This window comes from Acipenser ruthenus, chromosome 4 (assembly GCF_902713425.1).
Source record: "Acipenser ruthenus chromosome 4, fAciRut3.2 maternal haplotype, whole genome shotgun sequence".
Lineage (NCBI taxonomy): Eukaryota > Metazoa > Chordata > Actinopteri > Acipenseriformes > Acipenseridae > Acipenser > Acipenser ruthenus.
Genome location: NC_081192.1, coordinates 42597665 through 42614301, shown reverse-complemented (window position 1 = coordinate 42614301; position 16637 = coordinate 42597665). Strand labels below are relative to the sequence as shown.

General features: G+C 36.7%; 1 protein-coding gene across 3 annotated transcripts in view; it reads left to right on the top strand.

Annotated features, from left to right (window-relative positions):
- The window catches only part of LOC117399394 (oxidation resistance protein 1), a 204447-nt gene that overhangs the window by 144397 nt on the left and 43413 nt on the right, over positions 1 to 16637 (top strand). For all 3 annotated transcript variants that reach the window (XM_033998511.3, XM_033998509.3, XM_033998510.3), the window contains 2 exons: positions 12088 to 12195; positions 12927 to 13040. In XM_033998511.3, the coding sequence (XP_033854402.1) occupies positions 12088 to 12195; positions 12927 to 13040 (222 nt within the window). The remainder of the gene's footprint in view (positions 1 to 12087; positions 12196 to 12926; positions 13041 to 16637) is intronic.

The window sequence follows — 16637 nt, the reverse complement described above, 5'->3', positions numbered from 1 at the left end:
CAGTTGGGTTTTTACTGGAGCAATCTAGGTAAAGTACCTTGCTCAAGGGTACAGCAGCAGTGCCCCCCACTGGTGATTTGAACCCATAACCCTCCGGTCAAGAGTCCAGAGCCCTAACCACTACTCCACACTGCTGCAAGGTAAGTGGTGACTTGCACATAATAACACGGCTAATAATAATAATAATAATGATATTGATTATGTATGCTCAACAACAACAACAACATAGTAATAAAGATAGTGATTATGTATGCTTAACAACAACAACATAATAAAGATAGTGATTATGTATGCTTAACAACATAATAATAATAATAATAATAATAATAATAATAATAATAATAATAATAATAATAATAATAATGTTGCACTTTAAAATACTTATAGAAGTTAATAAAAAGGATCAATGAAGGAATTTGTAAAGAAGCACAATTAAGATTGCAGTAAGTTGTATATATAAATATATAGCAATAAAATAATTTTGTTAAATGTCAGTTCAACTATGCTGCTATTGTCCAGCTGTCTGCTGACAGATGGAGATGTACCAGGCTTCAAAAGACGACTACTACGACTACTACTACTGGTACCACAAAAAAAAATACCATGAGTACAACTGTACAGTTACTACTAATATATGATAACAAAAAAACTGTTGGATATATTATCTTTATCAAAACAAGACCTGTTTTGTAATGGCGCAGCCCATCTCTAGTATGTCCAATAGGAATGCATGGGCGGGGCCATGTATTTATTTCCATTGCTCGTGTCCAGTGTGGATGCAGCTTTAGAGAACTAATGTTACTTTAGTTCAGAGATGGGCAAAATATCGGTGCTTCCCCATGATTGTTAAAAGTACATTTTTCAGGAATTTCTTTGAATAATTTCAAAACAGATGATTCTCTTTATGCTGTACATTTTTTTTTTAGTTTTTTATAAATGATCCCCTGTTGGAAAGTTTTTTTTTTTTTTTTTTTTTAAATACAAAAGAACTGGTGCTTCTGTAATCCTAATTATAGTAGTTATTAGTGCTGGGACGAACATGGAACTTTAATATTTAGATATTCATTCAAGATTTAGATATTCGTTCATTAGCGGAAAGTAATAAAAGTCATTATGTACCATGGTACTTAAAGTAGAAAAATATCCCAGGAGTAAGAATATGTTCTGTAGGCCCTACTTTATCCCCCTAAATGAATTACAAAACAAAGGATGCCATACAGCAGTATAAGTTACATATTATTTTGTTAATTCCCGAAATAATAGTGTGTAAAGTAGATAATGCATTGTTGCGTCTTCTCAACAAAGTGTCCAAACACACTGTGGCGGAGTGTCCCGCTCCTATGTATTTATTTTTTATTATTTGTATTTGTTTGCGGCGCGGATAAAAGTGCCTCGTCTTTTGTTATTGTTTTTTATTATTTATATTTAGAAACCTCGTGAGGATGCATGACTGATCAGCTACTGATTATTTAACTAGCTGACAGTCATGCATCCTTACCAAATGCGTGCAGACTCTGGCCGAGGGGTAATAAGATAATTAACAGCTAGTTAACCCCTCGGCCAGAGTATAAGAACCTGCAGCTGTCCGTTCTGCGAGGTTGGAGTGTACAGAGGAGAGTACGGGGAGCGGAGAGAGCGAGCGAGAAATAACGACATTTAAAAACAATTGCTAAAATGTGCTGGATTAGCCAGCACGACGCTTACTTGTTTGTCTGTTTAGTCGTTTGGCCCTCGTGCCCTTTGGTTTCTGTTTTGTTTGTTAAAATCATTTGTTTTGTTTATTAAACACGCTGAGTGCCATTGCATTCAGCTTCACCCGCCCATCCACTGTTTTGGTTTCAGTTACTTCCTGGTCCGTGACGTCATCACACCTCACCACTGCGAGCCAGCCTGTCACACACACATTTTGAATAATTATTAACATTACTGAGGTTTTGTAGCTGTTAAAGCTAACTGAACAAGCAAGAGCCAAATTTAACTTTAATAAACATTTAAGTGGTTGCCAAAGAAATGTGGATCAGGTGCCTTTTTAGAACAGGAAAACACTCACTGTTTTGGTGCTCACTTATTACAGTCCACATAACAGAAAACAGGTTCACAACATAAAGCAAAAACATCCATAATCTCTGCACTTCGTACCAGTGATATTGACTGCTGAAAGTATCCTCTGCAAGATGTCACCGGTTTACATAATATTTCCCTTGCAAGTTGGGATTTTTGTAGAAATCCCACACATCTGGCTGAGATATAGCCTTTGTTTGAAAATTAATTTTATTTGAAGTTAATAATCATACATCTTTTAGCAGACACATTTTGTTTACTGAGTAAGGAGGGGTAACCATAAAACAAAGCACCTATTAATAGGATGTAGTTTTAAAAAATACATCTTTAACACAGTACAATAACACATCTATTTTGTGCTATAAGGAAATCTTAATGGAAACATTTAACAACCAATTAAATTTAACCAACCTCGGAGATAGAACCTCGGTGATAGAACGCTGCAATTACATCTGCTGTAAACTCGATAGCCGTGATTAGTCAAGTAAAGTTAGAATGGTTCTGTTATTTTATTCTAAAATCTTTGTAAACACCCTTTTTAATACAATGTGTATTTATTTGATGGTATGTTCTTATGATGCCCCCACCCATTGACTCGGCACTTAGAAGTTTGTTGTAAACCCATGTCGTAATGAAGTTCAGGGTCAAAAGGATTTTTATTCTGGAATACTAACACTACTATCATAGTGTTCTTATTAATTGAATTAATCTTATTGGTAAAATAACTGTAAACCCATCTGCTCAGAAAAAGACAAAGATGCCTCTTTCGAGCAAGGTCTACCCAGTTCCTGACCTGAGCTTAACATTTCTGTAACTACAAGCAAAAAATAAGTAATAAATGGAATCAACACTTATTATCCCCAGCAGGAGATGCCAGTGTACCAATCCATACTTAGCTATATTTAAGAATTATTCGTCCAGTTGTATGAAACTGTAGACTTTCCTAAACCCAAGTTCCAGATGCTATCAAAATGTGATGGTGACCTTGGCATGGCCATTTGTTATTGCTTCTTGAAATGATTCCACGTTCTTCAAATGGTAACAGGATCTTACTATTGTATATACGCTGACACCTTCAGGTCTATTCAGTTGCTCTACTTACGTTGTGGCAGATATAATATTGTAGTAATTTAAATCATTAAAATGGGACAGTCCATAGCATTTTAATTATTTTTCAAGCATAAAAACATTGAAGAGAAGTACCGTAGGATGTTTATCAGAACCTTAATACATAACAAGTCCTACTGTATAACAGTCGAAACAGAGACAGCATTTAGGTCTGTTGCTGTTTGTTCCCATTTGCTGGGAATATGCCATTTATAACTAGGGGTGCACTGATTAAGATTTTCTTGGCCGATACCGAGAGCCAATGATTACATCGGCAGATACCGATTGGATACCAATAAAAATAGATAGTACAGGTAAACTACTAGAACAAGACATAGGGCCTATAATATAAACTGTTTTATAATTATTGATGTTAAAAATGAACTGTTGTCGTGTACTTGTTGTATTTGACAGAAATGAACAGGCATTGTTTACTTGTTGCATTTACTTCAGAAAATGAATACAAATAATAACTTTGTTTTATATTGTGTGTTTGACAGCAATTTATACATTTGTTTTTCAACATAGTGTAAGGTTTCTGCTGGAGTAACGTTGTGGGAAAGAGTACTTAACTGAATACACAGAAGTCCAGACTTTTCTGAAGGCTTCAGTTTATTTTCAGTAGCATACTTCGTTACCCCGTCCTCGCAATCGGTTACACAAGCCACAGATAGACAATGTATGCGTAGTATCGTAAGAGTTCACCGTCGGGTATTTAGTACCGACTCTGAAAGACATTCAGGTTACATTGCTTTTTATAATCTTCTGACGTCCTACTTGTTCAACTCTCTTCATTATACAAACGCACCCTCAATACATCTCCTCCATTTGGAGGTGGAATTTGACCTCAGTCTCTCAAGAGCCCCAAACCTTAAAGGTGCAGAGCTAGGATTACTATATAAGGGATCATTACATGTTCACCCTGGTTATTATAACCTATCTATACCACAAACAGTGGCAATATTATTGATATTATACACTATTTCCTATAATGGACAGTTACAGACCATATGCATTCATTACACTAGTAACACAAAAATAACATTTTTCATTTGTACTAGTAAAAACGCTTCTGTAGAAAAATATATATATATAATGTGACATTAGCCACTTGCTGTCAAACATTGCATATTATAACTTCTATCCTGTACAGTAGAAACAAATGTAGCCTATGCAATGTCAACTACAACAACTTTTGTTAAATTCTTATTTTAAGGACACTGTTTAAAAATGCAGCACAACTTAAATTGTTCACTTGGCCAAAATAAAAAAAAGATGTCATACAAATATTACATTTCCAGTTACAAAATGCAGTCAGACTTGAATTCGAATACACCTGCAACAAACGCAGATTCAGCAAGATCAACAAAAATTACAAAAGATCACTTTGAAGTACCAGTACATCGTGTAAACTAAATAATAATAATAATAATAATAATAATAATAATATAAAACATCAATGTTATTTAGCATTCAACCTAAAAAAAAAGCATCAGAATAATATTCTACTCACAGTTAGTTCATTGTTGGTTTTAATGTAGCATCAAGTTTGTTCTGCTGCACACAACTGAGTTATCCTATTGTCTTAAAATATTTTTTAAAAAAACTTTGAGACATAACAATATTTACCGCAGGTTGATCACACTTTACACAGTACTACAAGGAAAATTACTGTCTCTGTGTTCTTGTGTCTAGTAAGTGAGCCAAACCGAACATTAAATTCTGTGCTGAAAGAAAATCAAGCATGAATATCGGTGTACGTTATCAGCGAAAATAAAATAAAAATTCAGATTTCCTATATTGGTGCCATGCCGATAGGCTACCGATTATCGGTGCACCCCTATTTACAACTAGGGGTGCACCGATTTACTACAGTTTTATCCCAATGTTAACTTTATATCCTGTCTCATTAACCTTCAGTGTAGTTATTTTAAAGCATTATTCAAGATATGCTTTTAACCTATTGAAATCAGAGCACATTTTTTATTGTCAAGTTTTAAATTAACAAGAACATATTATGTCCAGCCTATCAAGCTGAGATTGAATATTGGTTACTTTTGATTGCAGTATGTGTACCGGTAATGAGAATTTATTGCACAGCCAAAATATGGGGAAAAAAACATTATTTTGTTGTCTTTCTTGTTGAAGAAGCAAATATAGCAAGTGTACATAATTGCTGGGAATTGTATGAAGCAGGTCATTTTTGTTTTTGCCTTTTTAAAAACATAGGCTAAAACAACTTTAGGCAGAAAGCTAACACTTTCCTGGACGCAGGTTTAATTAGTTTACTTAACTAAGATTTCATTGGTTTTTACATTTAATTTCAATAAATATTTGCTAGTATGTGTAACTAGCAAACTGATATCTGCAGATGTGCATAATGCAGGGCTGTCATTAAGGCTGTTGGCTTATTTGGTATTTGTTTTCTCCATACATTGTTCTATTCAGTGATGCAAACAAATAGTTACTGTATGTCATCACAACACACATGTTACTGCTGTGGACAGTAATAACTTTTTTAAAAATTATTTATTTATTTATTTATTTATTTATTTATTTATTTCTCAATTGATTGTTACTCTGACTTGTTATTGATTTAAAAACTTTTTTTGGGCGATTTTGCTTTGACCCCCAACTGGTACAAATCAACACGAATAAGGTAATAAATAAATAAATAAATTATATACAGTACTGTGCAAAAGTTTTAGGCAAGTGTGAAAAAATGCTGTAAAGTAAGAATGCTTCTCTCTCTTCATGTAATCCCAGACAGACTCGATGATATTGAGATCAGGGCTCTGTGGGGGCCATACCATCACTTCCAGGACTCCTTGTTCTTCTTTACGCTGAAGATAGTTCTTAATGACTTTCGCTGTATGTTTGGGGTCGTTGTCATGCTGCAGAATAAATTTGGGGCTAATCAGATGCCTCCCTGATGGTATTGCATGATGGATAAGTATCTGCCTGTACTTCTCAGCATTGAGGAGACCATTAATTCTGACCAAATCCCCAACTCCATTTGCAGAAATGCAGCCCCAAACTTGCAAGGAACCTCCACCATGCTTCACTGTTGCCTGCAGACACTCATTCGTGTACCGCTCTCCAGCCCTTCGGCGAACAAACTGCCTTCTGCTACAGCCAGATATTTCAAATTTTGACTCATCAGTCCAGAGCACCTGCTGCCATTTTTCTGCACCACAGTTCCTGTGTTTTGGTGCATAGTTGAGTCGCTTGGCCTTGTTTCCACGTTGGAGGTATGGCTTTTTGGCCGCAAGTCTTCCATGAAGGCCACTTCTGACCAGACTTCTCCGGACAGTAGATGGATGTACCAGGGTCCCACTGTTTTCTGCCAATTCAGCACTGCTGAACATCTTCCGATTGCGAAGGGAAGTAAGCATGATGTGTCTTTCATCTGCTGCAGTAAGTTTCCTTGGCCGACCACTGCATCTACGGTCCTCAACGTTGCCCGTTTCTTTGTGCTTCTTCAAAAGAGCTTGGACAGCACATCTGGAAACCCCTGTCTGCCTTGAAATTTCTGCCTGGGAGAGACCTTGCTGATGCAGTATAACTACCTTGTGTCTTGTTGCTGTGCTCAGTCTTGCCATGGTGTATGACTTTTGACAGTAAACTATCTTCAGCAACCTCACCTTGTTAGCTGAGTTTGGCTGTTCCTCACCCAGTTTTATTCCTCCTACACAGATGTTTCTGTTTCAGTTAATGATTGTGTTTCAACCTACATATTGAATTGATGATCATTAGCACCTGTTTGGTATAATTGTTTAATCATACACCTGAATATATGCCTACAAAATCCCTGACTTTGTGCAAGTGTACCTAGAAGAATTGATGCTGTTTTGAAGGCAAAGGGTGGTCACACCAAATATGGATTTGATTTAGATTTTTCTTCTATTCACTCACTTTGCATTTAGTTAATTGACAAATATAATCTATTAACATGTCTATTTTTGAAAGCATTCTTACTTTACAGCATTTTTTCACACCTGCCTAAAACTTTTGCACAGTACTGTAATATATATATATATATATCTCTGAAGTACCCGGCATTGCCCAGGGAAATTCAATATTTCAATATTTCATGCATGCCAAATTTGGGAACGGTTTCCTGTAAGTTACCGATTTTGGGTGTCGCACAATGCGTTCGGACCCCTTTCCCTTTTTTAACTTTATTTTTTTAGTTTTTTGCCATTTTAATTTTTTTTTAAATTGTTCTTTTTATTTTTTGGGGTTTTGTGGGTTTCTTTAATTTGAGATACATGACTACTGTAGTGATCCAGCAATAGGGTTACTAAATAAAGTACCCCATGGGGTCTAAATTTTGGATCACTGGCTCCTGCGGGGTCCAAATGCATAAAGGAACAGACAGACAAACTTTCTTCTTTGTGTGTGTGTATATATATATATATATACACACTACAGATCAAAAGGTTTAGAACACCTCCATTTTTCCAGTTTTTATTGAAATTTACGCAGTTTAATGTCACAATGTGCTCTGAAATTAAAGCATAGAACAAATAAACAATTGGAGATAAAAAAGGAAATCATGGAATAGTTTTGTTTAACAAAATTTAATCTAAATTTTTGACTCATCAAAGTAGCCACCTTTTGCAGATATAACATCCAAACACACTCGTGGCATTCTTTCTACAATGGAAATCCAAATATTGTTCGGAAAGTTCTTCCCAACACTGTTGCAGAAGTTCCCACAAATGTGTTGCACTTGTAGGTTGCTTTGCTTTCACCCTTCTGTCCAGTTCATCCCAAACCAGCTCGATGGGGTTTAAGACTAGAGATTGTGCTGGCCATTCCATGATTTGAAGCCTACCGATTTGTTCTTTTCTTCTAAGGTAGTTCTGACATAGCCTGGAGGTATGTTCTGGGTCATTATCTTGCTGTAGGATGAACCCCTGACCAACTAGGCATATACCAGAGGGTATTGCATGGCGCTGCAAAATGCTGTGGTAGGAGTTTTGGTTCAGGGTGCCACTCACTCTGTGCAAGTCGCCGGCAAAAGAGCCCCAGACCATCACGCTTCCTCCTCCATGTTTGACAGTTGGTGTCACACACCGAGGAACCATCCTTTTGCCTACTCGACGGCGTACAAAAACCCTGCGTGATGAACCGAAGATTTCAAATTTTGATTCATCGGTCCATAAGACTTTCTTCCAGTCTTCAGTAGTCCACTGGCTGTGCTTCATGGCCCAGGCAAGCCTCTTTTTCTTATTTTGCCATCTTAGCAATGGCTTTCTTACTGCCACTCGACCTGTCAAACCTGCAGCTCGAAGTCTTCTCTTCGCAGTTGAAACTGAGACTTGCTTACTTCGACCAGTGTTAAGCTGTGCTTGAAGCTGTTGTCCTGTGAGCCGCCTATCACGCAAGCTGTTGACTCTGGTTCTGTTGTGGTTTTGGGTCTGCCAGACCTCTTCCTGTCAGAGTTTCCTCCAGTTTCCAAGTGCCTTTTGATGGTGTAGGAAACTGTACTCACTGACACCTTGGCTTTCTTTGCAATTTCTCTAAAGGAAAGACCTACACTTTTAAGGGTTATAATGGTCTGTCTGTCTTCCTTTGTTAATTGCCTTTTTCTCACCATTATGAGAGCAATATACTACCTCCTGCAGTACAATGCTGTCCAAATAATGCTTAAGAGGGTGTAGTAACACAGTCTGTTCCAACATTGCTTTTATACAGACAGAGGGTTTGTAAGTAATCAACAAAAGTTGGGACACCTGTAGGAATTGTTAGCATCAACTTTCAAGGCTTAATTTACTTCCATTGCTGCAGAACAGCTGTAAGTTGTTAACCCATTACTTGTTCCCTGAAAAAGGCCTTTTTGTATAACTCTGAAATGTACATTATTTTTCAGTTTTTGGTTACATAAACTTTTTTTTTTTAACCTCTGGCAGTTTACCGCTTACCTTCGTACCATTTCAGGTTATTCGTTGGACTTGAACTGCTTAAATTTCAATAAAAACTGGAGAAATGGGGGTGTTCTAAAACTTTTGACCGGTAGTGTGTGTGTGTGTGTGTGTGTAAATATATATATATATATATATATATATATATATATATATATATATATATATATATATATATATATATTGGAATTACTATATGCTTAAACTAATATAATCAATTGAATATGCAAAGGGTTACTAGCAATGTACACAGTAATCCACAGCTCCACATGTACTAGTACTGTTTTTTTTTTTTATTTATTTAATTTTTTTACCCTTTCATAACATCGATGAATTGGTGCATCAGCGTTTTTGGAGAACGATATATCGATAGTGAAAAATGAGGCATCGTCCCAGCCTTAGAGGACGTAATTTGAGGGAGTTTGTAAAAAAAACTATAGTTTTACAGGGGCAGTAGTTTTTATTTTAATTATTTTTGGCCTTGTGATGAGGTTTTAACCAGTCACATGCCAGAATTTATAAGGACTGATTCATAATTATTTATTTTATGTATATATAGCTATAACAAATATATAGAAACAAAATGCCCCATCTATTAAACTATCCTTAGCTTCCCATCACCTCAAGCTGAAGCAACTGTACTTTCAATAACAAGTTATTGAATATTTGACCTGCAACATAGGGGTTTTCCAGGGCAGCAATCTCAGCTGTACTTTATTATATTGGTATGGAAGCTGAAATGAGAAGCATGTGAAAATTTGTATTGTATATTAGTCTGTCACCTGAAAATCTGTCTAAAATGATAACATTGTATAACTAACATGTATGTGATCTAATATCAAATATCAGGTATTTGCAATATAATTCTATTTGTTTGTAAAGGAAAACGTTGCAGTCCAGCTCAGATGCATACTAGTTAATCACTGCCAGTAATAAACCTGATGTCAGCAGTTCACAGGTAGAGCAGTTTAGCAGGTCTTTGCAGAAACAATCTAATAACTGCTTAACGGCTAGATTTAATGAAGAAACAAGAGCCGTTGAGGAGGTGATTACCAGTCATTACCTGACATCATCAGACAACATTTAACCAAGCAACCACAACAACATTGAACGCATTGCAAACATAAGAGTCTGAACCTGTTTTTCTCCTAGTTTGTGAGCTGTGGTATTGCTTGGCATGTTGAAGAATATGGGGGTCTGATCAGCATTTCCTATCTGTCCAAGCTGGTACAGTTTGTTTGAAATTGTAAAAGCTCCTCTTGGTATTCCTCAGGAAGCTAATGACGCTTCTTTGTAAATGGTTGCCTGTATAACATGGATGATTCGAAATCGGGCAGACATCTTTGTTGTCTTTTCTCAGCAGAAAGTCACGTTGCTGCTTGTGTATTGGGGCAGACGTCTTTGTCTTTTCTCAGCAGTAAGTCACATTGCTGCTTGTGTATTCAGGCAGACGTCTTTCACTTTTCTCAGCAGTAAGTCACGTTCCTGCTTGTGTATTCGGACAGACGTCTTTGTCTTTTCTCAGCAGTAAGTCACGCTGCTACTTGTGTATTTGGGCAGTCACGTCTTTTGTTGGTGATATTAATACACACATCACTATGCTGTACTCAAATTTAAGATGCAGGATATTTTTAAGAAGCAAAAATGGTTGAAAAAGTGTGTCTTAAAGTCGATGGAATACGCTACTTGATAATCAGCAGTTACTGTTTGTTTATGGGGTGCTGGCTAAACTTCAAGCCTTTATATAGTGTCCCATGATGATGATTATATCTAGCATAAACCTGCACTTTTCTTTATTAATCCAGACAGGAAAAGTGGCTTTCAAATTCTTATTTGATATTGGAAGTGCACATTAAGTAGATTTTTTTTTTTTTTTTTAATCTTCTAGCAATACAAGAATGCTGGCCCTTTTCATTTTAGTTTTCAATGTCTATATGGGCTTAATCATGATCTTTGGTTTATGTAATTCTCTTATTTTTACAGAAAAAAATGTTTGGTTTAAGAGCCTCTTTTACAGAAAGTTTCACAATTACCAATCGGAATTAAATTAGTTTAATCAATGAAAACCCATTAAAAGAAAAAAAAAAAAACGAATGCAGTTAGCATGAATATCATGCACAGATTTTTTTTCCCCAGAAAACTTATATATAATAAAGAAAAATTAAAACCCCTTGTTCTCAAACTCATTAGTTTGCTCATCAATAACAGGGGGAATTGAGGTATCGAATTGACTTGCAAATACCAAGTTTAAGATAACTGGGCAGTTTTGAAACCCCCTGCTGTACAGATGCATGATAATTGTTTTAATTAGATTGTTGCTTGAATGGCCATTCAAGCAACAATCATGGCATACAAAATCATGCTAATCATTAAAGAATATTCATTTATGTCCAGCTTTTTTTTCTTTTTTTTTCACCTGTTTTGTTAAGAACATTGTTTAGGCTTGCGCAAGGATTTTTAATTGACTTGGCTAGTTCAAATTTGGCGCTTTCATTATGGGGTCAAGTGGTCATCTCATTCTCCCCTTTCAAATGAAACTAAAATATATTTTACCCGGGTGCATATTGGAACATAGGAAGTCTAAATTACTTCTTGTTTATGGCCTATGTGCTTAAACATGATGTTTAGCCATGGCTGCTTCTCTTTAATTTCTGTTATAGTAAAACTTTTTATACAAAATGTTGGTACATGTTTTGTTTTTTCTTCTAATCTTTTTTTTTTCCTACTATATTCATATATTGTGTTTTATTTTCTTTATGCGTTTAATAAAATGGCAGTTTACTCATTACACCCTTTTACTGTCAGGTTTTAGAAAACTGATTTTTTTTTTCTCCTCTGACTTAGTAAGACACTGTTGTTCAGTTTTGAGATTAAATAACTTCCACCTCATCTCAACTACTCTGTTTACATGATGACACTTTTAAATATTCTATCCACTGTCAGAGCTAAGGATAGGAAACTAATTTTTTTTTTTTGTGTGTGTGTGTAGGTGGAATCGAGGGACTCCTTGAACAATATTGCTCTGAAGTTTGACACCACACCCAATGAGCTAGTCCAACTGAACAAACTTTTCTCCAGGGCTGTTGTTGCTGGTCAGGTAACTGTATTATATGACGTCACAGAAATAATGCTGTTTTTGCCTTATAGTTTACCTACCTAGTATATTGGCAGATTTTTCAGCATTTATTATTATTTTGTTATTATTGGTTATTTTTTTCCATTTAATGTAAATGAGTCATTGCTTCTATTATTATTATTGTTATTTATTATTATTTATTTATTAGCAGATGCCCCTATCCAGGGCGACTTACAATTGTTACAAGATATCACATTATTTTTACATACAATTGTATTATTTTTTACACATTATTTTTACATGCAATTACCCATTTATACATGTGAGTTTTTACTGGAGCAATCTAGGTAAAGTACCTTGCTCAAGAGTACAGCAGCGATATCCCCCACCTGGGATTGAACCCACGACCCTCCGGTCAAGAGTCCAGAGCCCTAACCACTACTCCACACTGCTGCCCCTAATGCAGTCTAGTAAGATACTAAAATTAGATGATAAGATAATACAAATGCATTTTTTATTTAAAAATAAATGTATCTTAAAGATTTAGATAACAGAAGGAAGCAAACAGGTCATCTTTTAAGTTTCAGATTCTATAAACTTCATAGGCTACATCTTACAGACACAATTACATAAACATAGGATAGATCTGTATTTGCATTATAACATTTGCAACATGAATCAGAATCTTAACAGATTGTGTGCTAATGCTACTTATTTGGAGGTAATGAATCCTATTTTTTTTTTTTTTGCAGATTCTTTACGTTCCTGATCCAGAATATATTTCCAGTGTTGAGAGTTCACCATCCCTTAGTCCCATCAGCCCTTTGTCACCAACTTCTTCTGAAGCAGAACTAGAAAAAGTTACGGTAAGGGGCCAATTATAAAATACGGCTTAAAAAAAAAAAGGCCTTCCGGGGCTCCCGAGTTGTGCATCCAGTAAAGGCGCTCCGCGTGGAGTGCAGGATGCACCCTATAGCCTGGACGTCGCCAGTTCGAGTCCAGGCTATTCCACTGCTGAACGTGGACGGGAGCTCAATTGGCCGAACGCCGTAGGGGGTGGGGGCTTAGGTCGGCCAGGATGTCCTCGGCTCACCGCGCACCAGCGACCCCTGTGGTCTGGCTGGGCCCCTGCGGGCTTGCCTGTAAGCTGCGTTGTCCTCCATTGCTGTAGCTCTGAGGTGGCTGCATTGTGGGCCTGCAGTGTGTAAAAGAAGCGGTCGGCTGACGGCACACGCTTCGGAGGACAGAATGTGTCCGTCTTCATCTCTCCCAAGTCAGTGCGGGGGTGGTAGTGGTGAGCTGAGCCTAAAAAGAATTGGCTAGTCCAAATTGGGGAGAAAATGATAAAAACAATTGGTGACTACTAAATTAAAAAAAGGTCTTCCATTCAAAATGCAGGAGAATGGAGAGGGACACTAAGCAGAAGAGTTATAGAAAGCATGCATTTGTTACATTTAACTTGCAGCCACTGTTGTGTAAATAAGAATCTAATTATTTATGTGTGACTCAAAGGAGAAGTGTTAGCAAAATATCACCAGCAGGAGACCAATTAATGTATAGTCATCTCAGCATTGCACTACCATTTGCCTGTCAGTTACTGGGTATTTTGTTTCTGGACAACCATGAAATATATGAATTACTCCCTCGTCCTATGGATTGCATAAAAAAACATGAAAATGTGAAATGTTAAAGGGCCTTTTATACAGAGAAGTAGAGTACAATACAATTTAAGTTTCAAATCATGGTATATAAATAATTGCTCATTGGTATATCATTTGAACATGCAATGAGTAAGTCAAGCAAACCAACAGTAATTAAAATAGAAATGAAAGGAAAATGTCAATAATGAGATTAAATTAAAGCTCAATGTGTGTCCCATAGTTGGCATACACAATTTGAGTTACAGTGTTTACATGCTCAGAGAAAAAACTGTTGAAATTGCAAGTCCAGTTCTTCAGTACTTTTTTAATTTTTTTGTTATTATTTATTTTCATATAGAATTGTATTGTAGTACATATTTATGAAGATGTCATATTTAACATTAATACCTCAATATCCTAGGCAACACCCCACTATGTTGGCAATATACAAACATATTAGTTAATATTAATGTCTTAATATACAGAACAACGCCTCCATTATGTTGTTAAGGGTGTGTTCACACTGGGTCCGTTTAGAGGGTTTGCTCCGCATTCGGTACAGTTCGGTACGTTTAGTGTGAAGTGTGAACAACAAAGTCTGCCTGGGAAACGAACCATACCGAGTCCACCTAAAGAGGTGGTGTCGGTCCGTTTGACAAACACAGCGAGTCTGGTTCGCTTGCAAAACGTCAATGTGAACTGCTGGACTCAGTCCTTTTGCACATAGGAAAGAAACTATACAAGGTAACCTGACTCGGAAGTAAGCATTTTGCGCCTAGTTTAGTTCATATTCTGAGGAAAAAATGTCTTTGGGAACTACATTAGGGTTACCCATGAAAACTGTGATTGTTAAGTACAAACCTGCATCAGTGTGCTCTACAAGTTAATAGCAGAGTAATGTATTAGGTTGTGTTGGCTCCATTCAAAAATAAAATAAACAATGATATGAATTGTTTGTTTAACCATTCTAATTATGTGTATACCATATATTTAAATGGTAATATCTGATCTATTTTTAAATCTGGCTTTTTGTACATTTAACATGTGTTGACTATATGACAATATAAATAATATAATGAGTTGTTATGATCTGCAATACATTCACCTGATGTTTAATTTTTAAACTATTACTGTGTTATTACAGTGTCTTGCATAAGTATTCACCCCCCTTGGACTTTTCCACATTTTGTAGAGTTACAACCTGGAATTAAAATGGATTTAATTGGGATTTTTACTATTTGATTTACACAACATACTTAACACTTTGAAGGTGCAAAATATTTTTTATTGTGACACAAAAGTTAATTAAACAAAAAAAAAAACATTTGTTGGTTACATAAGTATTCACCCCCCTGAGTCAATACTTGGTAGAAGCACCTTTGGCAGCAATTACAGCTGTGAGTCTTTTTGGGTAAGTCTCTACCAGCTTTGCACATCTGGATCCTGCAATTTCTGCCCATTCTTCTTGGCGAAATTGCTCAAGCTCTGTCAAGTTGGATGGGGACCGTTGGTGAACAGCAATTTTCAAGTCTTGCCACAGATTCTCAATCGGATTGAGGTCTGGGCTTTGACTGGGTCATTCTAAGACATTCAGGTTCTTGTTTTTAAACCACTCCAGTGTAGCTTTGGCTGTGTGTTTAGGGTCATTTTCCTGCTGGAAGGTGAACCTCCGCCCCAGTCCAAGGTCTCTTGCAGACTGAAACAGGTTTTCCTCTAGAATTTCCCTGTATTTGGCTCCATCCATCTTGCCCTCAATCCTGACCAGTTTCCCAGTCCCTGCCGATGAAAAGCATCCCCATAACATGATGCTGCCACCACCATGCTTCACCGTGGGGATGGTGTTCTCAGGGTGATGAGCAGTGTTGGCTTTGCGCCACACATAGCGGTTTGCGCTAGGGCCAAAAAGTTCAGTTTTGGTCTCATCAGACCAGAGAACCTTTTTCCACATGTTTGCTGTGTCTCCCACACGCCTTTTGGCAAAATCCAAACAGGATTTGATATGGGTTTTTTTCAGCAATGGCTTTCTTCTCACCACTCTTCCATAAAGCCCAGCTTTGTCGAGCGTCCGGGTTATAGTTGTCCCATGGACGGTTTCTCCCATCTCAGCTGTGGATCTCTCCAACTCCTTCAGAGTTACCATTGGCCTCTTGGTTGCTTCTCTGACTAATGCCCTCCTTACCTGGTCACTTTGGTTTTGGTGGATGGCCTTCTCTAGGCAGAGTCGCGGTTGTGCCATATTCTTTCCATTTAATAATGGATTTAACGGTGCTTCAGGGATGTTCAAAGTTTGGGATATTTTTTTATAACCCAATCCTAATTAAATCAATTTTAATTCCAAGTTGTAACACTACAAAATGTGGAAAAGTCCAAGGGGGGTGAATACTTATGCAAGGCACTGTATATACTGTTATTTTAATGGCTTCAGAGTTGCTACGGTGTTGGTGAATTGAAAAAAAATAAACGTCCCAGTTTTTCACTGTGGAAATCTGGAAAGTGGAAGAAACTGAAGCTCTTTCAGAAATTTGGTCAGACACCAAAATCCAAGCCAAACTGGACACAACTCGTAAAAAATATATTGTCTTTTCTTAAGTTACTTTGTTTGATGTTGACACTAGGAGAATCATGCAGAATTACGTAAACTGCATTATTCTCCTACTGTAAGCATTCAATACATGTATTAATTAAATTAGCGAAGTGCTCCCCCATTGCTTTCTTCCACAGCAATATGTAAGAATCTAAAACATGCTATACTAAAAACCAGAACAATACATCAATAGCTGCAATCTTTCACTATGCCTTGCAGATATTATAAATATCTGACTC